Source organism: Carcharhinus amblyrhynchos, chromosome 1, assembly GCF_965287045.1.
Source record: "Carcharhinus amblyrhynchos chromosome 1, sCarAmb.v2.hapA, whole genome shotgun sequence".
In the NCBI taxonomy this organism is placed as follows: domain Eukaryota; kingdom Metazoa; phylum Chordata; class Chondrichthyes; order Carcharhiniformes; family Carcharhinidae; genus Carcharhinus; species Carcharhinus amblyrhynchos.
The window spans coordinates 179,605,696-179,632,897 of record NC_137324.1 but is presented as its reverse complement, the minus strand read 5'-3'; the positions used below and the strand labels follow the sequence as shown (position 1 = coordinate 179,632,897).

At 42.8% G+C, this 27,202-nt stretch overlaps 1 protein-coding gene across 3 annotated transcripts in view; it reads right to left on the bottom strand.

Moving 5' to 3' along the window:
- LOC145350931 (B-cell scaffold protein with ankyrin repeats-like) overlaps window positions 1-27,202 on the bottom strand; it is a 232,404-nt gene that overhangs the window by 128,901 nt on the left and 76,301 nt on the right. For all 3 annotated transcript variants that reach the window (XM_080200418.1, XM_080200427.1, XM_080200437.1), the window contains exon 8: window positions 1,172-1,365. In XM_080200418.1, the coding sequence (XP_080056544.1) occupies window positions 1,172-1,365 (194 nt within the window). The remainder of the gene's footprint in view (window positions 1-1,171; window positions 1,366-27,202) is intronic.

The following is a 27,202-nucleotide window of genomic DNA, read 5'->3' as shown; positions in this document are numbered from 1 at the left end:
TGTACAGATACAAGAATACCAAATTTCAGAGGAAACAACAATTTATACTGTCTGTCTGAGCAAAGGGTGCTGACTGGCAGTTTTCTCTTTTCTAGAAAAAAGACCCATAGCCTGGTCAATCTTTCTTCATAATTTCTTGAGGGTTTTGTTTGTGAGTTGTGAAAAACACAATTTAAATGCCAGTTTTATTTACGTGACCTATATAATTTTATTCTGGAGAAGACACCTTAACTATTAGTTTGAAAGTGAAAATTCGAAAGAATTTGCAGTCTACTTGTCACATCCAGATATGCATATATTTTAAAAAGTCTTTATCTGACTCTGATAAAATATTGTCATCACATTTGATAGTCTCCAGAATTAAAAACTTCCTCCTAATTTCTCCATTGTTAGATTGTTGAATAGAAAGGATAACCTGGAGCACAGAATAACTTTGAGATCAAGCAGAAAAGCTCATGGCTGCAAACTCCACAGAATTGATAGAATCCCTACAGTGCAGAAGGAGGCCATTTGGCCCATCAAGTTTTCGCCAATCACAATCCCACCCAGGCCCTATTTCCATAACCACATATATTTAACCTCCTAATTTCCCTGACACTAGGGTCAATTTTAGCATGGCCAATCAACTTAACCCGCACATCTTTGGACTGTGGGAGGAAGCTGGAGCACCTGGAGGAAATCCACGCAAACACAGGGAGAATGTGAAAACTCCACACAGACAGTGACCTGAGGTCGTGAATTGAACCCGGGTCCCTGGCGCTGTGAGGCAACAATGCTTACTACTGTTTCACCATGCTTCCCCAAAATGCTGTGAAGTTCTAGCCAGAGCAGGAACGAGAATTGCAAATTGCGTGGCAAGATCATTTATTATCTACAAAATGTGCATGGAAGCTTCCAATATCACAACCTCAATAAGCAGCAACAATGGAAAAACATCAGATTCATTAGCATCTGGGGTTAAAAAAGCAAGTTATCAAATGAAGATAATTTGTCAGAATCTAATTGTAGGACTGACCACAACAAGAAGCAGGCAGGAGAATAATAACACCTTGCAATTGTTCCGCACCATTAAAGTAGTAAAACGTTCCAGGGTTTCCCAGCAGTGTAAATAAGACACTACACAAAATGATGCATCGCATTATTTGGATAAAACAAAATTAAAATAACTTACTGTGAATCTATCCAAGATCTCCCGAATGTGGTCAAACCCATTCTTCTCAGCAAGATCTCTTGGATTTTCTCCACAAGCATTCAGGACACTGGAGGCCTGAAATGCTCCAGGACATTCTAAAAGCAGAGTGGTCAGTTTCTCTAGTCCATTCTTGGCCGCAAAATGGAGCAATGTTGGGATCTCGTGATACGGATCTGGATAGCAATAGAAAGTAGGCAAACATCAGTTCTGTTACCTCCCACCCTCTTTCAGGCAGAAAAGTTCATTTTTACTGCCAAAGGAAAACAGTCCAAGATTTATGTAAAGAACATCTCCCCATTTTGATCGATGCTTGTCTTATCTCAGTCTACCTTGTATAGTTAAATTTCTCAATAATTGCAGCTGACACAAATCATTTATACTGCATCCAACTCCTTCATTTCTTGCCCATTCATTGGCAATCTATAATATACCTTCAAGTTGACAATAGAACTTCTATATTATTTCTAAATTCTGATTGAATCCCATTATTCATAAAAATATTCCTTTCTAAGGCTGTATTCACATCTTTAGTTCATATGACTGTTGCTGTTATTTCTTTCCCCTGCCTCTCGCTCCTGGGAAAATTAGAGCAGAAAGTATCATATTCCTGATTTTGTGTTAATTGAAATTATTTAAACACAAGAACATCATTTTCTGGTTCTAATGAATGGCTGTAGTTAATCAACTTTATTTACATTGTGTCCACAATACAGAAACAGACCAATCATCTCAATTGGTCTATGCTCGATTTAGGCAGCAAGGTGGCACAGTGGTTAGTATTGTTGCCTCACAGTGCCAGCAACCCGGGTTCAATTCCAGCCTTTGGTGATTGTCTGTGTGGAGTGTGCACATTCTCTCCGTGTCTTCATGGGTATCCTTTGGGTGCTCTTGTTTCTTCCCACAGTCCAAAGATGTGCAGGTTAGATGGACTGGCCATGCTAAATTGCTCCTTAGTATCCAAAAATGTTAAGGTTTGGGGGATTAGTGGGGTAATGCATGAGATTACTGGATAGGGTAGGGGTAGGCCTGGGTAAGATGCTCTGTCAGTGAGTCAGTGCAGACTTGATGGGCCAAATGGATTCCTTCTGCACAGTAGGGATTCTATGATCTGTGATGAGCCTCTTCCCATCCTATTTCATCTCATCAATCAATCCTTCTATTCCTATCTTCCAGCTTGTTTATCCAGCTTCCTCTTTAACGCACCTATACGACTTACCTCAATACTTGCTATGGTAATGAGTTCTACACTCTAACCACAATCTGGGTAAAGTAGCAACTTCTGAATTCCCTATAGCACTTTTAGGGACTATTTATGGCCACTTATTTATATCTTGCACTCTTCCAAAAGTGGAAACATTTTCCCTGCATCTGGCAGCCTTGGTCTATAGAAATATACCTCATTTTTTTCAGATGGAGTTAGCAGCTGAGCAGGGTATGTTGATTGAATTATTTTACAGTGTCATCAAATTTCAATCTACTAATGTTAAGTACCATCTGTCACTGTTTTTCCAGTTCTCCTATACCTTGGATTTTCATAATTACAACAATTATTCATCTCATGGGCTAACTGAGAAGATTATTTAATTTGATTAATGTGAGGCCAAATTTTCAGGGAGCAGAAAATCCACCAGTGAAAGTTGTTTCACAAATCTAAACTATAAACACAATGCAGCATGTTATAGAGAAAATAATGTGACACCATATTTAACAGGTGTTAAATGGAAGGAACTAGACAACATGTCTTCTCTTCGATAGATCATACGGCAAAGAACACGACTATCTGGCCCATCATACATGTTCTAGTTCTTCGAAAGATCTGTCCAATTAGTTCCATTCTCCTGCTTTTTATCCTGGCCCTGGGTTTTCTCAATTTCAAGCAAAAATTTTATTTGCTTTAGAAAGTTACTATTAAACTTGCTTCCATTGTCCTTTAAGCCAGGGATTTTCAGTGACATTTTGGGTCTATTTTTAATCCATTTAAAAGTTATCCACTGATACAGAAATAAACTGGCCCAACAATTCGTTCTCACTCAGTCGGACAGGAGCTTTGTATACAATTGTACAGAAACTTTTACACAATAGCCTCACACACTAATAAATAACAGGTACAAAGTCACAATTTTCCATCATTACACTGTGCTTTCCCGTCATGCATGAGGAATGCATAAACAACGGAAAACCTAATTTCAGGATCTCCTCAGAAGCAGCTCAGAAGCAAAATTGTAAAATATGTTCATTTGTGTGAAGCTATTTGGAGACAAAAGCTAATTTACAAAATTGATATTGAGTGGCAAAGTGAGTAGTGTTTGCTTCATATTTCTTCAGAGGAAAGACTCATTTTATTGTGGTCCAAATTTACATATTATGTAAAAACCTGCACTGTTACCAGTACCAACACTACACAAACACACAGTTATCATTAACAATGTTACACAGACTTGCACTGTTATCATTATCAATATTATACAAACACACACTGTTAACTTTAACAGTATTACACAAACACACACACTATTAACATTAACAATATTACACAAACACTCACTATTAACATTTACAAATTTACACAGCCACACACCATTAACATTTACAAATTTACACAAACGCACACTATTAACATTAACAATATTACACAAACACACACTGTTAACATTAACAAGATTACACAAACACTCACTATTAACATTTACAAATTTACACAAACACACACCATTAACATTAATAAATTTACACAAACGCACAATATTAACATTAACAATATTACACAAACACACTAATAACATTAACAAATTTACACAAACACACACTATTAACATTAACAATTTTACACAAACACACACTATTAACATTAACAATATTACACAAATGCTCACTGTTGTCTAACAATGTTAGACAGACCCATACTGTTATTATTAACAATATTACACAAACACATGCAAACTGTTATCATTAACAATCTCTGGTCAGACCCCAGTTGGAGTATTGTGAGCAGTTTTAACATAGAACATAGAACATAGAACATAGAACATTACAGCGCGGAACAGGCCCTTCGGCCCACAATGTTGCGCCGACCAGTCTTATTTTTAAAAAAAACATTGACCCACTAATCTAAACCACTCCTTTTTCGTCCATAAACCTATCCACCAATCTCTTAAACGCCCCCAAACTAGGCGCATTTACAACTGCAGCAGGCAGGGCATTCCAGTCCCTCACCACCCTCTGGGTAAAGAACCTGCCCCTGACATCCGTCCTATAACTACCCCCCCTTAATTTAAAGCCATGCCCCCTCGTGCTAGATTTCTCCATCCGAGGAAACAGGCTATCACCATCCACCCTATCTAAACCTCTAATCATCTTATATGTTTCTATAAGATCCCCTCTTAGCCGCCTTCTTTCCAGTGAAAACAACCCCAAATCCCTCAGTCTCTCCTCATAGGACCTCCCCTGCATACCAGGCAACATCCTGGTAAACCTCCTCTGCACCCTCTCCAAAGCCTCCACATCCTTCCTGTAATGTGGGGACCAGAACTGCACACAGTACTCCAAGTGCGGCCGCACCAGAGTTGTGTACAGTTGCAACATGACGCTGCGACTCCTAAATTCAATCACCCTACCAATAAACGCCAAGACACCGTATGCCTTCTTAACAACCTTATCTACTTGATTCCCAACTTTCAGGGATCTATGTACACATACACCTAGATCCCTCTGCTCCTCCACTCTATTCAAAGTCCTCCCGTTAGCCCTATACTCAACACATCTGTTATTCCTACCGAAATGGATTACCTCACACTTCTCCGCATTAAACTCCATCCGCCACCTCGCGGCCCAGCTCTGCAACATGTCCAAGTCACCCTGCAAACTTCGACACCCTTCCTCACAATCTACCACACCTCCGACTTTGGTGTCATCAGCAAACTTACTAATCCACCCAACTATACCCTCATCCAGATCATTAATAAAGATTACGAACAGCAGTGGCCCCAAAACAGATCCCTGAGGCACACCACTCGTAACCGAACTCCATGATGAATAATTACCATCAACCACCACCCTCTGTCTCCTATCTGCTAACCAATTCCTGATCCAAGTACCTAAATTACCACCAATCCCATACATCTGCATTTTCTGCAGAAGCATACCATGGTGAACCTTATCAAACGCCTTACTAAAATCCATATATACCACATCTACTGCCTTACCCCTATCCACCTCTTTGGTCACCTTCTCAAAGAACTCAATAAGGTTAGTAAGGCACGACCTTCCCGCTACAAAACCATGCTGACTATCTCTAATCAATTCATTACTCTCCAAATAACTATAAATCCTATCCCTAATAATTCTTTCTAAAACCTTGCCCACTACAGAAGTAAGACTCACTGGTCTATAATTCCCAGGGAAGTCTCTGCTCCCCTTCTTAAACAATGGGACAACATTCGCTGTCCTCCAATCATCCGGTACTATACCAGAGACCAACGACGACCTGAAGATCAGAGCCAGTGGCTCTGCAATCACCTCTCTTGCCTCCCATAGAATCCTAGGGTAAATCCCGTCAGGACCAGGGGACTTATCTATTTTCAACCCTTCTAGAATATCCAACACATCCTCTGTATCAACTACAATACTTTCTATTTTACACCCCTTCACCCCAGTGACCTCCTCAGCTACATTCATATCGTCCTGTGTGAACACCGAAGAGAAATAATGGTTCAATGCCTCTCCAATCTCTTCCGGTTCCACACACAACTTCCCCCTACTGTCTGTAACTGGCCCTAATCTTGCCCTGACCAACCTTCTATTCTTGACATACCTATAGAACGCCTTAGGATTCTCCTTAATCCTATCAGCCAAAGTCATCTCATGCCCTCTTCTAGCCCTTCTTAACTCCCTCTTCAACTCCCTCCTAGCCAATCTAAAGCTTTCTACTGCACTACCCGAGCCCTCAAGCCTCATCCGAACATAAGCCTCCTTCTTCTTCCTAACCAACAAATCAACTTTTTTCGTGCACCACGGTTCCCTAGCCCTACCAATTCCTCCTTGCCTGACAGGGACATACCTATCACAGACCCACAGTAGCTGCTCCTTGAACAAACTCCACATTTCAGACGTTCCTAGTCCCTGTAATCTCCTAGTCCAACCAATGCTTCCTAATTCTCTCCTAATGGCCTCATAGTTACCCTTCCCCCAGCTAAAACTACTGACCCGAGGTTCATGCCTATCCCTATCATGAACCCCATATCTAAGGAAGGGTGTACTGGCCTTGGAAAGAGTCCAGAGAGGTTCAGACGTATGATCCCTGGAATGAACAGCCTGTCATATGAAGAATGATTGAGGACTCTGGGTCTGTACTTGTTGGAGTTTAGAAGGATGAGGGGGGATCTTATGGAAACTTTCAGGATATTGTGACATCTGGATAGAGTGGAAGTAAAGAGGATGCTTCCACTAGTAGGGAAAATTAGAATCAGCGGGCACAACCTCAGGCTGAAGGAACGATCCTTTAAAACAGAGATGAGGAGGAATTTCTTCACCCAGAGAGTGGTGAATCTATGGAACTCTTTGTCACAGAAGGCTATGGAGGCCAGGTCTTTGAGTGTCTTTAAGACAGAAATAGATACGTTCTTAATTGATAAGGGGATCAGGGGTTATGGGGAAAAGGCAGAAGAATGGGGATGAGAAAAAAAAAATCAGCATGATTGAATGGCGAAGCAGACTTGATGGGCCAAGTGGTCTAATTCTCCTGTTATGTCTAATGGTCTAATAACAATATTACACAAACACACACTATTAACATTAACAATATTACACAAACACACACTGTTATCATTAACAATACTACACAAACACACAGCTAATTTGGATACCTATTCGTCACCAAGAATCATCTGCATTTCAATAGTAAGGGATCAAAGGAAGAAGAACTGAAAGATATGTGATTACTATTCCACATCGGTCAGAATAACCCACGGAGCATGAATATTAAAAATTAACTCAATTTATTTTTCTGGGCCGCTCCAAAATAGTTAAGGTCTTTTTGTAATAAATAGGAAATGGACAGAATTCCAAAAGCTGGATGTGAAGTAAAGACATTAAAACCAGGGCGGGTTTTTTCCTCGACTGTTGTTTTGATATATCTGACAGCATTATCAGACAGGGGTCTCTCACTGAGGTGAAGGAGCTGAATGGGTTTGACCCTGTACGTTACTGAAATTTAAGTTGGGCCTGTGGGGCCAGAGAAAATGTGATTGGTAACCACAGATGTATTGGCCAGGTGTTTTCAGATGGTGGGGTTTTCTGTTCTGCTGTCTAAAGCTTTGGCAGGGGTATACCTCGCTGCTGACACTGTCTGCCCCGTAGCCATTCCAGTGAACATTAATTGGCTGCTGCAAGTCTTCCACCCTTCAATCAGGAGGAAGTCTACCCTTGAGAACAGCTGGCTCATCTGGTTGGCCGAAATTTCTCGGGTCCCTGAAGTACCAGAAGCTGTCTTCAGGACTGGACTGCAAGCAATGCTTGGAACATAGGTCCCTTGAGTCAAGGAAAAGGTATATTTTGGGGCTCTTAGGCGGGGGAGGACTATAGGAGATGGGAGTAAAGTCTGAGGAGCAGCGTATTCCAGCAATTACTGAGTGCCAAAAGTAAAGCGGGGTGGTTGCTGCTGATGTTGCTCTCACTAACTGCAGAGAGAAGAATCCTCTTCTGTAACTTTAACCACACCAGTACACAAAGAGAAAGGACAAACACAAGCACCAGCTCGACATGAAGGAGAGCTTAATACATAATTGGGCAATTCTGTAGATGATGAGATGGAAAATCCACTTAAGCCTCACCATTTTCCAAACAAAGTTCCCTGAAACCCTGTGCTCTTTGGAGCAGAGAATTAGGAAGGGATTCAGTCCTGGGGATGACTATGCAAAATTCTTCCCATAGGAGACATTTCATAAACAAGGAACTCGGAATCTGAAAGGTTAACAGGAAAATTGATAGAGTTTTTTTAGGCTTTCAAAAGGGATTGATCAGGAACATTTTCCACTACTGAGGGTGGGAGGGAGGGGTTGAGGCGGAGGTGAAATTGAATGGGGATGACAGCGGTGAGTGCAATGAGTGTGTGAGCAGGGGTGGGGATTGAGTCAGGATAGGCTGAAGAGGTGGGGTTGAGAGGCTGAAGGGAATAGGGTGGAGAGCAAGAGATGGTGAAGGGATTGAGTGAGATGAAAGGGTGAGAGAGTGAGGGGTTAAGAGGGGATTGAATGACAAGGGGAAGAGAGATAAAGGGCTGAGGGATTATGGAGTGGGGTGATGATGGGGTTGAGGGATTGAGGGGTGAAGGGATTAGGGGCAGACAAAGTGAAAAATGAGATTTGAGGGAGTGAGTTGGAATTGGGTGAAGATCGTGGGTGTAACTGTTGGAATAGGTGTGCATTACGAAGGCCATGGGGGACTATCAATAGATTGTGGAATATGAGCTGCTTTATTGAGCAAGTAGAGGCTTGCCCAATGGGAAGCAATCAGCAGGGATGTTAAAACCTGTTACTCCACGTGGACCAGTATTGTAGGCCCTGAGATGAATATTTAACTATAAGCCGTGGGACCAGCTTTTTCCTTTGGTGCACAATAAAGGTTGTTAGTGATGGGAAATGGATATTTGGTTGAATTACTACAAAAGGGAAGGGGAACTGTGTTTGACAAATGTAATGTAATGTAAACTGTGCCTCAACACAGAAAAGACAAGATGAGTAGGAGTCACGCAGCTTAGAAACAACACAAACTCAAGGCTGAGGGAAAAGGAGTTTAAATTTCAGTCTGTACAAGACAGGGAAAGACTGTCTATCATTTGATGTGTTTTGTGGGATTTGAAGAGGTGCAGTGACAACTGTTACTGTTTATGTTTCTTTAGATCCCAGGAGAGCAGATGGGAATTTGTAAAGTCTTACAACTTTCCTGAGAAAACAGAATAAATTTAGAATATGGAGCTGTGATTCCTTCCAGAATTATTTTAGCTTATTGAACACATGATGCTCAAAAAACGGATTCTGGAAGTGTAAGTTCGCAAAAGGCTGAGTGGCAATCCTCAAACAAGATGCAGCATGGGTTCATGAAGGGCAAATCATGTTTGACTAATTTGGTGGAATTCTTTGAGAACATTTCATGTGCAGTGGACATTGGGGAACTTGTGGATGTGGTGTATCTGGACTTCCAGTAGGCATCTGACAAGGTGCTGCACCAAAAACTGCTACATAAGATAAAGGTGCACAGTGTTATGGATGATGTATTAGCATGGACAGAGGACTGGTTAGAGGCTTACAGCATGGAAACAGACCCTTTGGCCCAACTTGTCCATGCTGCCCTTTTTTTTAAAATCCCCTAAGCTAACTAACAGAAAGCAAGGAATGGGGTAAATGGGTGTTTTTCTGGTTGGCACTCAGTGACTAATAGTTTGCCTCAGGAATCAATATTGGGACTGCAATTGTTTACAATTTACACAGATGATTTGGAGTTGGGGACCGAGTGTAGTGTGTCAAAATTCGCAGATAACACTAAGATGGGTGGAAGAGCAAAGTGTGCAGAGGACTGAAAGTCTGCAAAGGGATATAGATAATCTAAGTGAGTGCGTGAGAGTCTGGCAGATGGAGTACAATGTTGGTAAATGGGAGGTCATCCGTTTTGGAAAATGGACTATTATTTAAATGGTAAAAGATTGCAGCATGCTGCTGTGCAGAAGGACCTGAGTGTCCTTGTGCAGGAATCTCAAGGAGTTGGTTTGCTGGTGCAGCAGACAATTAAGTAGACAAATGGAATTTTGTCCTTCATTGCTAGAGGGATGGAGTTTAAAAACAGCAAGGTTATGTTGCAACTATATAAGGTGCAGTGAGGTCACACCTGGAGTACTGTGTACTGCTTTGGTCTCCTTACTTGAGAAAGGATATACTGGCACTGGAGGGGGTGCAGAGGAGATTCACTAGGTTGATTCCAGAGTTGAGAGAGTTGGTTTATGAGGAGAGACTGGGGCTATACTCATTGGAATTAAGAAGAGTAAGGGGAATCTTATAGAAACATATAAGATTATGAAGGGAATAGATAAGATAGAAGCAGAGAAGTTGTTTCCACTGGTGGGTGAAAATAGAATGAGGGGCATGGCCTCAAAATAAGGGGAAGCAGATTTAGGACTGAATTGAGAAGGAACTTCTTCACACAAAGAGTTGTGAATCTGTGGAATTCCCTGCCCAGTGAAGCAGTTGAGGATACCTCATTGAATGTTTTTAAGGCAAGGATAGATACATTTTTGAACAGTAAAGGAATTAAGGGTTATGGTGAGCAGGTGGATAAGTGGAGCTGAGTGACAAAAAGATCAGCCATGATCTTACTGAATGGCGAACCAGGCTCGAAGGACCATATGGCCTACTCCTGCTCCTAGTTCTTATGTTCTTATTTAATTATTGCATTGGTCTGAGCCAAAGAAATCTGCTATAATTATTTCAAAATTTAAAAACCTGCATTTATATAGCATCTTTCACAACCTCAAGATATCCCAAACTACTTTTTAGCCACTTCTGAAGTATAGTTGCTGTTGAAATATAAGAAGTGATTTGGACGCAGGGTCTCACAAATAGCAATAATTTGGTGAGACCATTCACAAAAAACTCAATAGCTGATGCACTCTTAATTCTGTTTAACACCTCGTCTGAATGGTGGGTGCCTCTGACAGTGCGGCACTCCCTCAGTACTGACCCTCTGACATTGCGGCACTCCCTCAGTACTGACCCTCTGACAGTGCGGCACTCTCTCAGTACTGACCCTCTGACAGTGCGGCACTCCCTCAGTACTGACCCTCTGATAGTGTGGTATCCCTCCGTACACAGAGTTATCCTGAAGTTTGTGCTCAAATTTCTGCAGTTGGGTATTGACCCCGTCACTTTGTGACTCAGCAGGAGACAAGGATCTATTGAGTCATGGCAAACGCAGTGGAAAATCAAACCCTCTTTCAGATTTATTATTGGATTATGAAACAATTATAAAGAGATTGTAGTGGTGGCATAACAAACAATATGGAATAATATTCCTTCTGTATTTAATTAATGGAGATGTAAAACATGTTTCATGTTTGTTCTGCAGCTTCTCTGCTCGTCACTGATTGAAGCGTTTGTTAGAAACGGCGAATGGTCTCCACAAAAGGTCACAACATAAAAGCCAATTTGTAACCATTAAAACAAGAACGTTCTTGGTTTAGCTGAGAACCAGATGACTGGTTATGTTGCCTAACTTTATCAACCTTTCATTCGTATGATCTTGTAATTGCTTCTCTATTGTAAATAATCTGTGATATTTTTCCAGTCTTCTCAAAAGATGAGGCTTTAATCTGCGGTTCAATCAACATTTAGAACAGGATTCTTGCTTGTTTATTAGTACGGGATCAATCACTTGTGTTTAATTAATTTAATTCTTCACTTTGATTGCCTTGAGGAATCAGGGATTTTATCACAGAACAAACTTGTCAGGATAATTGATTGATGGAAGTTTCCAGAAATCTGATTTTCATTATTTAACTAAAGGGAGTAAAGTCTGAAGTATTTTCCGAAGATATTGGAGTGGCATTTCCCCGGCATTTGGTGATACAAGTGCCACATGGACAGTTCTGGTGAGAGTCACACTAGATGCCATTTTAGTGCAGGTCAAATTACAGACATCCTTCCCCAAGTCAGGAGATTGAAGTTAGGGTCATCAATAAATGCAGTTCAGGAGCTTGTGCCCATGCCAGCAGCAATGTTAATCAACACTGGGGACACGGACTGCAGCGATTCAAGAAGGCAGCTCACCACCACCTTCTCAAGGGCAACTAGAGATGGGCAACAAATGCTGGCCAGGAATGCATAAAAAAAGAAAACAGTGCTCAGTAGCATGGAATGAAAACAAAGGCTCGAACACAAATTGGTCACCTCTGCTCCTGATGAAGAGATCACTGTGGGATCACCTCTGCTGCTGATGAAAAGTTCACTGTGGGATCACCTCTGCTGCTGATGAAAAGATCACTGTGGGATCACCTCTGCTCCCAATGAAGAGATCACTGTGGGATCACCTCTGCTCCTGATGAAAAGATCACTGTGGGATCATCTCTGCTCCCAATGAAGAGATCACTGTGGGATCACCTCTGCTCCTGATGAAAAGATCACTGTGGGATCATCTCTGCTCCTGATGAAAAGATCACTGTGGGATCGCCTCTGCTCCCAATGAAGAGATCACTGTGGGATCACCTCTGCTCCCGATGAAAAGATCACTGTGGGATCACCTCTGCTCCCAATGAAGAGATCACTATGGGATCACCTCTGCTCCTGATGAAGAGATCACTGTGGGATCGCCTCTGCTCCTGATGAAGAGATCACTGTGGGATCACCTCTGCTCCTGATGAAAAGTTCACTGTGGGATCACCTCTGCTCCTGATGAAGAGGTCACTGTGGGATCGCCTCTGCTCCTGATGAAGAGATCACTGTGGGATCACCTCTGCTCCCGATGAAGAGATCACTGTGGGATCACCTCTGCTCCTGATGAAAAGATCACTGTGGGATCACCTCTGCTCCCAATGAAGAGATCACTGTGGGATCACCTCTGCTCCTGATGAAGAGATCACTGTGGGATCACCTCTGCTCCTGATGAAAAGATCACTGTGGGATTACCTCTGTTCCTGATGAAAAGATCACTGTGGGATCACCTCTGCTCCCAATGAAGAGAGCACTGTGGGATCACCTCTGCTCCTGATGAAAAGATCACTGTGGTGATTGATCCTTAAAGGATCAATCTTCAAAGTGAAGGTCACATGAGCCAGGGAACCAAGTGCGGAGCAGGATGGGGGAATCATCCTGGTAAGCACAATCTTTAGTACTCAGAATCATCTTGCAGCTGCAAATCTCTGTATAGTTTAACCAATAAATAAACAAGTTATGTTTTCACTAAACTGGTGAATGAATATCTTTACATTTGGTGATGAAGAAAACAACATCCTCAGATTATGAGTATCCAGTTTACAAAGAAGTTGAGTAAAGTTGAAAGTAGAAAAGAGTACTTGCTAAGATGCCTCTCTTTGGATGGCTAGAACCATTTGATTCCTTCGCAGAAGACTGGACATGAAACGTACAGCAACTTGAGTAATACTTCCAAACGAATGAGGAAGAATTGAAGCACAAGGAAATTCTTCTCAATGCATATGGAAGCCAAACTTTTAATCTGATTTACAGATTCACAGCCCAAAGCGCGCCCGACTTCAAATCAGTTAGTGAGTTTGTGAAATTGGTGAAATCACATTTCCAGCCTAAACCATTAGTCATATTGCAGAGATTCAGATTTAATTTGGTGGGGTGGGGTTGGGGGGGCGCGCAGGTGAAATGAATACGACTTATATCACTAAATTAAAAGAGATGTCGAAAAAGTGTGATTTTACAACCACCTTGAATGATTTGTTACAGGACAGATTAGTCTTTGGGGTGAATAGTGAGGTGATTCAGTGGAAGTTACTTAGAGGTTGTTATAAATTTTAAACCGCAATGGAGATAGTGCAGGCAATGGAAAGCACTAAAAAAGGTGCACAAGACTATTAGGGTGCTCAAAATGGTGCCATTCACCAGCTGGGGCAGGAAGCTGTAGTCAGCAGTGGCTCTAAAACCACTGTGGGATCACCTCTGCTCCCAATGAAGAGATCACTGTGGGATGGGAAATGAATTCAGCCACAAATAAGACAAGATTGAGAAGAGGCAATCAGTCAGCAAAATTTGAAGCGGAATGTTACCGATGTGGAGGTAACCACTCCTCTGGATCCTGCAGGTATAAGGAGGCTGAGTGTTTTATTGTCATATGAGAGGGCACTTTATGTATAGGTACAGAGTCAAGTCAATCATCTGAATAGTTGATTAAATGAAGTACATACTCTGGAAGAAGGTAGCACCAGTGATTTAAATATTCATTCACTATTAAATACGGAAATGGGCAATAGCCCCTAATTACTGTAATGCTCTGAGTAAATAAGAAGCATCCTAAGATGGAAGTTGATACAGTGATTGGCTTAGGAAATTAAGTTAAATTAGCTGCTCTGATAGGTCAGCATAGATAGGTGAGTTCAACCATTGAATTTGACGAGTGCTGTGGCCAAGTTAACACCTTATCCTGGAGAAGCAATAAAAATAGTGGGCACTGCAATGGTACCTGTGAGCTACGGGTGACAGTACCCAACTCCCAGTGATCATGGTGAAAAGTGAAGGACCAAGCTTTCACGGCTGCGATTGGCTTAGAAAATTAAGTTAAATTGGACTGAGAATTTCCTTGCGCGGAAAGGAGAACTGCTCAAACTGATAAAGAAATACAACAGCATATTCAAAGATAAATTTACTAAAATAAAAGACCTGCAAGCAAAAATCTATGTAGAATTATAGGTGACTTCTCGATTCTTTTGAATAAGACCAGTGCCATATGCTTAAGAGAAGAAGTACATATTGAATTAAAGCAATTAGAAGAACTGGGAATTATCCAGCCAGTTCAGTTCTTGGAATGGGCAGCATTTATAGTTCCCATATTGAAACCAGACAATACAGTCCACATTTATTCTGATGATAGTTAACAGTTAATCAGGTTACCAAATTGGACAAATATCCAATCCTGAAGATTGAAGACCTGTATGCAAAGCTGGCCGGAGGTCAATTTTATACAAAACTGAATATGAATCATGTACGTCAGTAACTTGAATTAGACAACCCTTCCTGAGGTTATGACACGATAAACACACAGCGTTGTTCTAATATAAGCACCTGCCTCAGTATGTGCAATTTTACAAAGGAGAATGGAGAGTCTGCTGCAGGGGCTACCATGAGTTGGGGTATATCTTGATGATCTCATAACAGGATTGACAGAAGCCTAACATCTGGCATACTTCGAGGAGGTGCTGAAGAGATTTCAGGAGGCTGGAGTTCACCTCAAGAAGGAGAAATGTACTTTTCAAGCTACTGAGGGTAATCTATCTAGGGTACTGTGTAGGTGCACAAGGTTTACACCCCATGGAAAACAAGGTCAAGGCCATAAAGGAGCCACTGGCCTCCAAAAACACATCCGAGCTCAAATCATTTTTGGGAATGGCAAATTACTATGGGTGTTTTTATCAAACACGTCGATGTTATTGTCCCCTTGTGTATTCTGCTAAAGAAGCACCAGTGTTGGATTTGGAAGCCTCCCCAGTAAGAAGCTTTCAATATAGTAAAGCATTTGCTGCACTCTTCAAACTTGTTAATACAATTCCATCTGTCTAAGGAACTGGCATTAACCTGTGATGCCACATAACATTGGTGCGGTGTTGTCCTATGAGATGGATGATGGGTCTGAAAGGCCAATAGGGTGTGTCTGAAGAACTCTCTGAGGCCAAAAAGGCGCATCACAAATTGAGAAAGAAGGATTATCAATAGTTCTTGGTGTCAATAGATTCTACCAGTGCTTATATGCTAGGCATTTTACCATCATTTCTGCCCATAAGCCACTTATGGGTCTTTTTAAACAAGACAAGACAAAACAATCGCATCAACAAGAATTCAATGTTGGGCATTAACTCTGTCCACCTATGAATATACATTCAAGCACCAACCTGGAACACACATAACAAATGGGGGTGTTCTTAACACTTTCTTGTAAAAGGGGTGGTTATAACTGCTCCAGTGCCACATGAAATTGTCAGGGTGGTGAGTTTTTTGACACAATGCTAGTCTCAACAAAGCAAATCAGGTACTTGACCAGTGGGATCCATGTTTGGATAAAGTGAGACACAAAATGCTTACCGGTTGGGCCAATGAGCTAATTTCTGAAGAAATGAAACCATTTGTTATCCGCAGGATGAATTGAATTGCCAGGATGGCATCATGCTCTGGGGAGCAAGGGCAGTCATCTCTGTCCCAGTCAGAGAGAGCTGCTTCCAACAGAATTAGGCAGTGCTCATCTGGATATCTCAAAGATGAAGTTGCTCACCAGAAGTTATATGTGGTTGCCTGGCATTGATGCTGACATCGAGAGCTGTTGTAATATAGAATCATAGAATCGCTACAGCGCAGAAGGAGGCCATTCAGCCCATCGAGCCTGCACTGACAACAATCATACTTTAACCCGATCCCCGTAACCACATAAGAACATAAGAAATAGGAGCAGGAGTAGGCCATCTGGCCCTTCGAGCCTGCCCCGCCATTCAATAAGATCATGGCTGATCTGTCGTGGCTCAGTTCCACTTTCCCGCCCTCTCCCCATAACCCTTAATCCCCTCTCTTATCAAAAACCCATCAACCCGCTTCTTAAAAATATTTAGCGAGGCAGCCTCCACCACTTCAACGGGCAGAGAATTCCAGAGATTCACCACCCTTTGAGTGAAGAAGTTCCTCCTCAACTCCGTTCTGAACTGCCCCCCCTTTATCTTGAGGCTGTGCCCCCTAGTCCTACTGTCTTTTTTGAGCGGGAAGAGTCTTTCCACCTCTATCCTATCCATCCCATTCATCATCTTATACGTCTCAATGAGATCTCCCCTCATTCTTCTAAACTCTAACGAGTACAAGCCTAGTTTATTCAGCCTCTCCTCATAGCTCAACCCCCTCAACTCCGGTATCAGCCTAGTAAACCTCCTCTGCACTCCCTCCAAGGCCAAAACATCCTTGCGCAGGTGCGGCGCCCAAAACTGCACACAGTACTCCAGCTGCGGCCTCACCAATGCCCTATACAGCTGCAGCAAGACCTCCCTACTTTTATATTCAATCCCCCTCGCTATGAAGGCCAGCATCCCATTCGCCTTCCTGACCACCTGCTGCACCTGCAGGCTGGGTTTTTGCGACTCATGCACAAGGACCCTGAGGTCCCTCTGCACCGTCGCCTGCTGCAGTTTTTCGCCACGTAAGTAATAGTCCTTCCTACCATTCTTCCTACCAAAGTGGACCACCTCACACTTGCCAACATTAAATTCCATTTGCCATTTCCTGGCCCATTCGCCCAGCCTATCTAGATCCTTCTGCAGACTCTCCACACCCTCCGCACAATTTGCCTTTCCCCCAATCTTGGTGTCATCAGCAAATTTCGACACCCTACACTCGGTTCCCTCCTCCAGATCATCTATATAAATGGTAAATAGCTGAGGCCCCAGCACCGACCCCTGGGGCACCCCACTAGTCACCAACCGCCAATCCGAATAGCACCCATTGACCCCCACTCTCTGCCTCATGCATTTACCCTGCTAGTCTCCCTGGAATTAAGGGGCAATTTAGCATGGCCAATCTACCTAACCCGCACATCTTTGGAGTGTGGGAGGAAACCAGAGTGCCTGGAGGAAACCCATGCAGGGAGAACACAAAAACTCCACAGTCACCCAAGGCTGGCATTGAATCTGGGTCCCTGGTGCTCTGAGGCAGCGGTGCTACCATGCTGCCATAACATAAATGCCAATTTCCGCAAATCTAGATCCCACAGATAGCAACTATTTAAATGACCAAATAATCTGTTATTTTTAATGATGTGAATACTAACCAAGACATGGGGAAAACTCTTCACTCTTTTTTGAAGTAGTAGTCAGGGAAGACCAGGTGTCAGTTTAGCACAGCATCAGAAAAACGGCATATCTGATAACACAGAGCTCTCTCCAGACTGCACAGGAGGTGTCAACATAGATAATGTCAAAGGTAGATTTGAACCCATGGACTGCTGAGCTGCACCCTCCTTGGATCAGTGGGTCGCACACTTGCTCTGGGTCAGAAGGTTATGTATTCAAGTCCAATTCTGGAGATTTGCATTAATGAACCAGGCTGATAGTCCTGCACTGAATGAGGTCCCATCTTTCAGATGAGATATTAAATCAAGATCCCTTTAAGATGGCTGTAAAAAATCTAACATCACTGGCCAATACTTATTCCTCAGCCAACAATAGAACATAAGAAATAGGAGCAGGAGTAGGCCATCTAGCCCCTCGAGCCTGCGCCATTCAATAAGATCACGGCTGATCCGAAAGTGGTTCAGTTCCACTTACCTGCCTGCTTCCCATAACCCTTAATTCCCTTATTGATCAGAAATCTATCTACTTGTGACTTAAACATATTCAACGAGGTAGCCTCCACCGCTTCAATGAGCAGAGAATTCCAAAGATTCACTACCCTCTGGGAGAAGAAGTTCCTCCTCAACTCTGTTCTAAACTGACCACCCCCCCCTTATTTTGAGGCTGTGTCCTCTAGTTCTGGTTTCCTTTCTAAGTGGAAAGAATCTCTCTGCCTCTACCCTATCTAGCCCCTTCATTATCTTGTAAGTCTCTGTAAGATCACCCCTCAGCCTTCTAAACTCCAACGAGTACAGGCCCAATCTACTCAATCTCTCCTCATAATTTAACCCCCTCATCTCCGGTATCAACCTGGTGAACCTTCTCTGCACTCCCTCCAAGGCCAATATATCCTTTCACAAATAAGGGGACCAAAATTGCACACAGTACACTAGTTGCGGCCTCACCAGCACCTTGTACAGTTGCAGCAAGACCTCCCTGCTTTTATATTCCATCCTCCTCAGGATAAAGGCCAACATTCCATCTGCCTTCTTGATCACCTGCTGCATCTGCAGACTGAATTTTAGCATTTGCGATTCATGCACAAGAACCCCCAGGTCCCTCTGCACAGTAGCATGTTGTGATTTTTCACTGTTTAAATAATATTCCATTTTACTATTATTCCTTCCAAAGTGGATAACCTCACATTTGCCAATGTTACACTCCATCTGCCAGATCCTTGCCCCCTCACTCAGCCTATCCAAATCTCTCTGCAGACTTTCCGCGTCCTCCACGCAATTTGCTTTCCCACTCATCTTCGTGTCATCAGCAAACTTTGTTACTCTACACTCGGTCCCCTCCTCCAGGTCATCTATGTATATGGTAAAGAGTTGAGGCCCCAGCACCGATCCCTGCGGCACACCACCAGTCACCAACTGCCAACCGGAAAAGCACCCATTTATTCCAACTCTCTGCTTCCTGTTAGATAGCCAATTCTCAATCCACGCTAACACTTTACCCCCAACTCCGTGTACCCCAATCTTCTGCAGCAACCATTTGTGAGGCACCTTATCGAACGCCTTCTGGAAATCTAAAAACACCACATCTACTGGCTCCCCTCTGTCAACATGGAAAAACAGGTTACCTGGTGGTTATTGTTCAGAATGGATTAACAGATCTTTCAATTAAGTCCTAATTTGATGTCACTTATTCAATGGAAGTCACTGATATATGAACGGGTTACAGGTGGCACAGGGTGTTGATGGAGAACTGTACGTGGAGTTGGATCAAAAAAACAAAGATAGTTTGTGAAGAAGCAGAACTCATGTCTCCTTTGCTGAACTGCAACCTAGAGGCTCAAACAGTTATCACATTGCTGTTTGTGGGAGCTTGCTGTGCACAAATTGGTTGCTGCATTTCTTAGGGGCAGCACGGTGGTGCACTGTTGCCTCACAGCCCCAGGGGCCTGGGTTCGATTCCTGGCTTGGGTCACAGCCTGTGCAGAGTCTGCATGTTCTGCCCATGTCTGTGTGGGTTTCCTCTGGATGCTCTGGTTTCCTTCCACAATCTGAAAAACATACTGGTTAGGAGCATTGGTCATGTTAAAAAAAACAGTGACCACACTTCAAACATACTTTATTGGCTGTGAAACACTTTGGGACATCCTGAAGATCTGAAAGATGATGTAGAAATCCATGTCTTTCTGTGCTTTTGTTTTGAAGTAAATTAATTGCAAACACAGTGAAATTTGTGGATTGGTTTGTCATTGTTGTCCTGTTTAAGGATTTGGTGGGCTGGCCCCTCAGTCTCTTGTGTCTAAAGTCTGGCCAGGTCTGGATGAGAGAAGCTCTCCACTTCCTGCTCAATGTGCAAAATCTGAAAACAATTCGCACAATACGAGCTTAGAATTGAGAGTGAAGTTCCAAGTATCTCCCGCTGTGTTGGAGCACAGAGCTGCAGGAACAGATACAAGTAATGATGTACTGATAAAGGTAATCTCTGCATGATTCAAAGAAAAAACCCTCAGAGGGGGCAATTAATCACATTTGAAGTTTCTCCCATGCCGCAAACAGAAATGATCACTCCAAGTGGGAACAATCAGGAAACCAAGGTTACCTGTTAGACACGTTAAACCCAGTGAAAAAAACAACCTCAAACCCAAATGAGAAAATAGATTGCCAGAATGTTTTATGGCTTAGCTAAGAATTAAACTGTTTTCTTGCATTTGTCAGCTGACTCTGTCCAAAAACATTAGTGTGATATCCTGTTTCCATCTGATGCAGTTGAGATAGACTTGACCTGTTACTGTGTCTGCACAGCACTGTGAGTGGCAAGTGTGATTAGTTTAACTTCAAATGCTCTGTTGGAGAGTCATTGCAGACTCGATGAGCCAAAAGGCCTCCTTCTGCAGTGAGGGATTCTTTGATTCTCTGAAACCCTCAATATCAACAAAACCCACTTTTATTTGTACAGCACCTTTCAGTAAAACATCCCAAGCTGCTTCACAGGAGCTATTTTCAAATACGATTTGGTGCTGGGCCACCTGAGGATATACGAGGTCAGAGGACCAAATGCTTAGTGCAAGGGGCTGATTTTAAGAAATGTCCTAATTTGATGTCAATTATTCAATGGAAGTCACTGATATATGAAAACGAGAAAAGGGAGGTCAGATTTCTTGGTGACTTTTAGATTTATGACCACTGGTTTTAGGCTCCTCCACAAAACCCAAACCAAAACCCTCGGAGAAGTCTGCACTCCTCCAATTCTGGCCTCCAATATATCCTCAATTTTAAATCATTCCATCATTGGTGGCCATGATCCCAAGTTCTGGAATTCCCTCCCTAAACCTCTTTGCCTCTCTCTCCTCGTTTAAGATGCTCCTTTCAACTGACCTCTTTGACCAAGTTTTATCACCTGTCCCAATATCTCTTTATACGGCTCAGTGTCAGGTTTGTTTGACAATGCTCCTGTGAAGAGCTTGGGATGTCTTATTACATTATAGCAGCTATATACGTTCAAGTTGTTGTTGTCCATGTGATTCCACTGAAAGGTTTTGAAAGACCCCAAACCTTTAGAAGAGTAAAGGCAAACAATCTCAGGGATGATTGATTCCCATGTGCAGAATATATTATTTTATAATCTCAGCTGCTCTGGGTATGAGGTTGTGGGGATGCTGCACTGTCACAGGTGCCATCTTTCAGATGGATCATGTCTATCCTCTGACGTGAACATTAAGGAACCCACAGCACTGTTTCAGAAGAGATTGGAGGACCTTCCTCTAGTGCCCTTGGACCAATGCTTTTCTCTCCATCACAAAAATACATTGATTGTCTGGCCATTATTACAACAATGACTACACTTTGAAAGTACTTTATTAGCTGCAAAACTCTTTGGGATGTCCTGAGGGTCTGAAAAGTGCTGTCAAAATAGTACTTTCAGGTGACTCAGTCTGTGTAGTTCGGGCAAGGGTTTTGGGTGAATTTGGATTTAGCTGTCCTTCACCAGGAGTGGTGCTGCGACCAGGATTTTAGTTCCAATGTTTGGATTCCTTATTGTCAGTGTGGAGCACGTGTTGAAGCTAATACACCCAGAATATCAGCCACTCACAGCACAGAGGCCCCCCTTCTCTCAAAACCAAACATTTAAAGTTCAAAAGTAAAACTAGGCCTGAAAACGTGAAAGGAGAGGGAATTAAGTGCACGCTGTTTACTTCATCAGCTTACCATTTATATTACACAATAAAGCATCTGCCGAGACTTCAGTGACTTGGTTCTTTTAATATTGGTGTTTGCATCAAAGTCTCAGCAGGATCTTTTCTGGACCCAATCTAATTTCAAATGCTGAATGGCCATGTAGGATAAACAACTGCACATGACACTGTGATCTACTTTGCCCAGCAAAGAATTAAATTAATGTTAATACTAAAACACAGCTGGAACCTGTGGAACAATTTAATTCCACCCACGTCATCGTGAAGTCAGCACGTTCAGTCTAGACTGTAGTGTTGTAGGTTTTGGACATTAAATAACTTGTTCCTTCACCTCTGAGATATTAGTTTGAATCTCGACAGAGTCCCCTCAATTGCAGAAAGTGTAACAGCTGCCCCTTTACCTGCTCCCTCCCTCAGTGTCTAAGGTTCCAAACACTCCTTTCCAGCGAAGCATTTTACTTGCACCTCCTTCTATTTGGTCTACTGTATTCACGGCTTCCAACGCAGTCTCCTTTACAGCGGGGAAACTAAATGCAGACTGGGTGACCACTTCCCTTAATCTGCAAATGAGGCCCTGTTAGGAAACTAAAAGTAGTTTTAAGGGATTTAAATTTGTATTGGCAAACATTAGAAAGAAGGTATAGTTTTAAGTAGGTTTAATTTATGTTTCTGCAATGGGGCTAAGGTTTGTGAGAAATTACAATTTGGGAGGCCATAAGACCATAAGATACAGGAGCAGACTTAGGCTGTTTGGCCCAACGAGTCTGCTCTGCCATTTAATCGTGCTTGATATGATTCTCATCCCCAACTTTCTGCCTTCTCCCCATAACCCTTGATTAAGTAACTATCTATCTCTGTCTTAAAGACACTCAAAGACCTGACATCTACAGCCCTCTGTGGCAATGAATTCCACAAATTCACCACCCTCTGGCTGAAGAAATTCCTCCTCATCTCAGTTTTAAAGGAGTGTCCCTTCACTCTAGATTGTGCCCTCGATTATAGTCTCTCCCACTAATGGAAACATCCTCTCCATATCCACTCTATCTAGGCCTCTCAGTATCTTGTAAGTTTCAATTTGATCCCCCTCCCCCATCCTTCTAAACATCATTGAGTATAGGCCCAAGCTCCTCAACTGCACCTCATATGACAAGCCCTTCATTCCTGGGATCATTCTTGTGAACTTCCTCTGGACCCCCTCCAAGGCCAGCACATCCTTCTTCAGATATTGGGTCCAAAACTGCTCACAATATTCCAAATGGGATCTGATCAGAGCCTTATGCAGCCTCAGCAATGCACCTCTGCTTTTGTATTCTAGCCCTGTAGAACTGAATACATTGAATTTGCCCTCCTAACTGCCAGAAGCATAGCGCCTAGTGGGCCACTGTGCATTCGCTGATCTGTCACAGATCAGATTGGCACATGCGCAGTAGCCCTGAATTGCCGGCTTCTCAATCTCTGTCCAGCCCCACAACTCCCCAGTGCTGGCCTTCCAACTCTCTCCACCAGCTCCCCGATTGCTGGTCTCCATGAAGTCTCCAGGCCTATCCTGACAACCTCAAATTGAGTTTGTATCTGTGTATGCCCTGTTTGTGAACACAAATCCTCACTCACCTGATGAAGGGGCAGTGCTCTGAAAGCTTGTGCTGTCAAATAAACCTGTTGGACTTTAACTTGGGGTTGTGAGACTTCTTACTAACCCCAAACGCAGAGTGACGGCAGAACTTCCACCCCTACTGATCTTCCCCATAGGTCCCACCCTCCCAGTAAGCCCCTTGCCCTGCTCCCTTGCAACTACCTGATGCCCAGTGGGCTGTGCCAAGGTGCCCTGTGCATTGCTACTTTGCCCCTTTTGCAGTGCCAGGGTACCAGGCTGGCACTGTCAGGCTAACAATATTCAGGGGGCACCACTGCCCCTTACTCCCGATCTTCTGAGGGGCCTTCATGGCTCTCCTTCACTCCAGTGGGGGTTGGGCCACCAGATCCCTGTTTGTGGGGAACTGTTGTAAACCCCCCAGTCCTTTTGTAGATTGCTTCCTTGGCTTGCCACATACTTCCCCATATGAACATGATGGCTCGAGGGGCCAAGTGATCTGTTGCTGCTTCTGTGATACAGTTTGTATAGTAAGTGAATAAGACTTTCATTTATATAGCGTCTTTCACAATCTCAGGACATCCCGAAGCATTTGACAGCTAATGAAGTAATGTGTTGTAAATCCCGGGACTGCTAATAATATTTCAATGTTTATTTAGATATTTCAATCAGCTCCATGCTGATGACGCCGAAACTCTGGCGGCCGGAGATGCACAGAGGCTGTGGCGCCCAGCGGGGAGTCCACTAAGTGGCCTCCACTTATGTCTCCCAGCCCATTGCACTGCTAGAGCAATGCAATGAGTCAAGGGAATTGCCCCCATTATTTGAAATAATTGTGGAAATTGGTGTCTAGACCTCAGAGTTTGAGTAAAAACCTTTAAAACAAAGGAAATCCGAAGGGAGAGATGTAAAACCTCAAAGCGAAACCTTTATGGAAGCAGCAGAGGGATAGTATCATTTAAAAGAAGATTTGAAAGTGTGACTACTTGAAAGCAGAATTTGAAATCACTCATGTGGAAGCCGAAGCTGAGAGAGACAAGGTGACTCACAGTATAAAAATCATCTGGGGGATTCTGAGGAGAAATCCACAGAAATTCACTTGGGTTCAGAGAGAAGTGTGTTTGACCATACTCAATTTTGTGTGCTTAAGAGAGACTTTGTGTGTTAATGAGACAATTGTAGTTTAAACGTACTTTGTAATCCATGTTAATCTTAAACTGTGTGTAATTATAAAGCTAAGGAGGAGTAAAGAAGTATTGTATTATAATCCAATCTTTTCATGTTTAATAAATGTTTTTTCTTGTTGTTAAAACTAATTAGCGATCCTGTTCCTTCACATTTTATAAAAAAAGTAAAAGTTAGATTCTTTTGAGCCAGGGTTCCATTCTGGAATCTTTCCATCCAGTTATAACACCAGCTGGAATCATAACAATACCAACCTTCCAATCGCTTGCCATTTCAACTCAGCATCTTGCTCTCATGCTCACATCGCCATCCTCAGCCTGTTGCACTACTCCAGTGGTAGCCAATGCAAACTGCACCTCATCTTCTGATTGGCAAGTCACAGCCTTCTGGACTCAGCATTTGAGTTCAACAACTTTAGATGGTGAACTTTCTCCTCTACATTGCTGCCCTGCCTCCCTCCCCAGCCCCACCAAGTCCGTTTGTATCTTGTTCCCTTGGTTTGCCCCACCACTCCTCCATGTGACCACCTTTTGCCACTGTTTGCATTCTTCATCCCTTACTGACACTATTAACACTCCAATTTGTCTCACTTTCATGACACCTCTGTCAATCTCTCCTTTGCCCCACCTATCCCCCGTTCTTCCATCTTGCCCCATCTCGTTCGCTCACCTCTCCTACGACTTAATTCATTATATTTCTACCTTTTTTCAGTTCTGTAGAAGGGGCATTTGAACTAGAAATGTTTCTCTCTCCACAGATGCTGCCAGACCTGCTGAGTTTATCCAGCATTTTCTGTTTTGTCTCCTCTGTTGCTGATTGGAGGACTACCTGATGTGTCTGGCCCAATATTTGGTCATGTTTCTGCTGCAGGACATGTTCAAGAAATCCAGCTTCTCAATCCACAACTGCAGTGTCAATGTCACAGAGACAGACTTTGGATAAGACCACAATTGGAACAGCCATGATTTTATGGAATGGCGGAGCAGGCTCGAGGGGCTAAGTGATCTGTTGCTGGTTCTATGATAGTTTGTATAGCAAGTGAAGAAGACTTTCATTTATGTAGTGCCTTTCACAATCTCAGGACATCCCAAAGTACTTGACAGCCAATGAAGTAACGTATAATCACTGTCATACATGTGGCAGCAATTTGCATACAGCAAGTTTATAATTGTGAGCTGAGTTGAGAAGTTAAAGTTTTAAAGTTTAAAGTTTATTTATTCGTGTCACAAGTTGGCTTACATTAATTAATTCAGACAATGAAGTTACTGTTAAAATCCCCTAGTTGCCACACTCCAGCACCTGTTCAGGTATACCAAGGGAGAATTTAGCACAGTTAATGCACCGAACCAGCACGCCTTTTGGACTCTGGGAGGAAACCCACATCGACAAGGGGAAAACATACAAATTCTGCATAGACAGTGACCTAACCCAGGAATTGAGTCCAGGCAGCAGTGCTGACCGCTGTGTCACCCCTAGGTTGTAGGGATCAGAGATATTAGGGCCAGTAGGTCAGGTACGGTTGTCAACTTTAATTAAATGTATTCCTGGAGAACGGATCACATGCCTTGCCTCCACACTCCAGCCATTAGTCGGCCAACACATCCACCTTTGTGATGTATTGCCCTTCTATGCCAAACAGAAAACCTAAAGACTCATTACTGAATTAGATGAGGCCTGACTGCCATCCTCATTTTCAATATTTTTATATCTGGCAAAGAGAAATGTTCAAAGCAAATGTCAAAAAAAACTACTTCTTGATTTTTCTCCAGGGATGTGGACAGCAGTGTCCTTGAGATTGATTTTCAATTCCTAGAGACTCCAGGCCAATCCTGAAGGGTTGGCAATCCTAAGGACAGGGCTGCAGGTCTATTTAGAGTGAACAGCTAGGTGCAGAGTCACTGGAAACTGTTTTCCATTCACCAAAACATCTATATATTATTATCCTTTTTACCCCGTCATTGAGCCAATTCTGGATCCAATTCTCCACATTCCCCTGTATAACTATGGGCTTTTACTTTTCTGCCCAGTCTGTCATGTGGGACTTTGTCAAATGCTTTACTGAAATCCATGTTGATAACATCTACTACACTAGCCTCATCAATCCTCTTTGTTACTTCCTCAAAAAATTCTATTAAGTTAGTAAGACACGAACCTCCCCCAACAAAACCATGTTGACTATCCCTAATTAATTAGATGGCAGAGTAGTTTGAAAGGCAGGGTTCACAGCTCAAACGGGAGGAAGAACTGAAGAGATTTAGAATAGAGGGTAAGGTGCAGAGTTGGAGGAGAAAGCTGGAGGGGGGTACAATCTTAGAATCAGTGAGGAAGAATCCATGGGCTCCCTGAATGCATTGCTCAAGGTGAGAGGATAGTGGAGAGGACATGGCATGGGGGAGGGGTTTAAGTAGATGGATGGTAGCAGAAAAATGAAGCTTGACCTTATCATAAAATCTCAGACTCAGAAAACACAGAAGGAGAACATTCAGCTCTTTGTGGCTGAGATTGCTC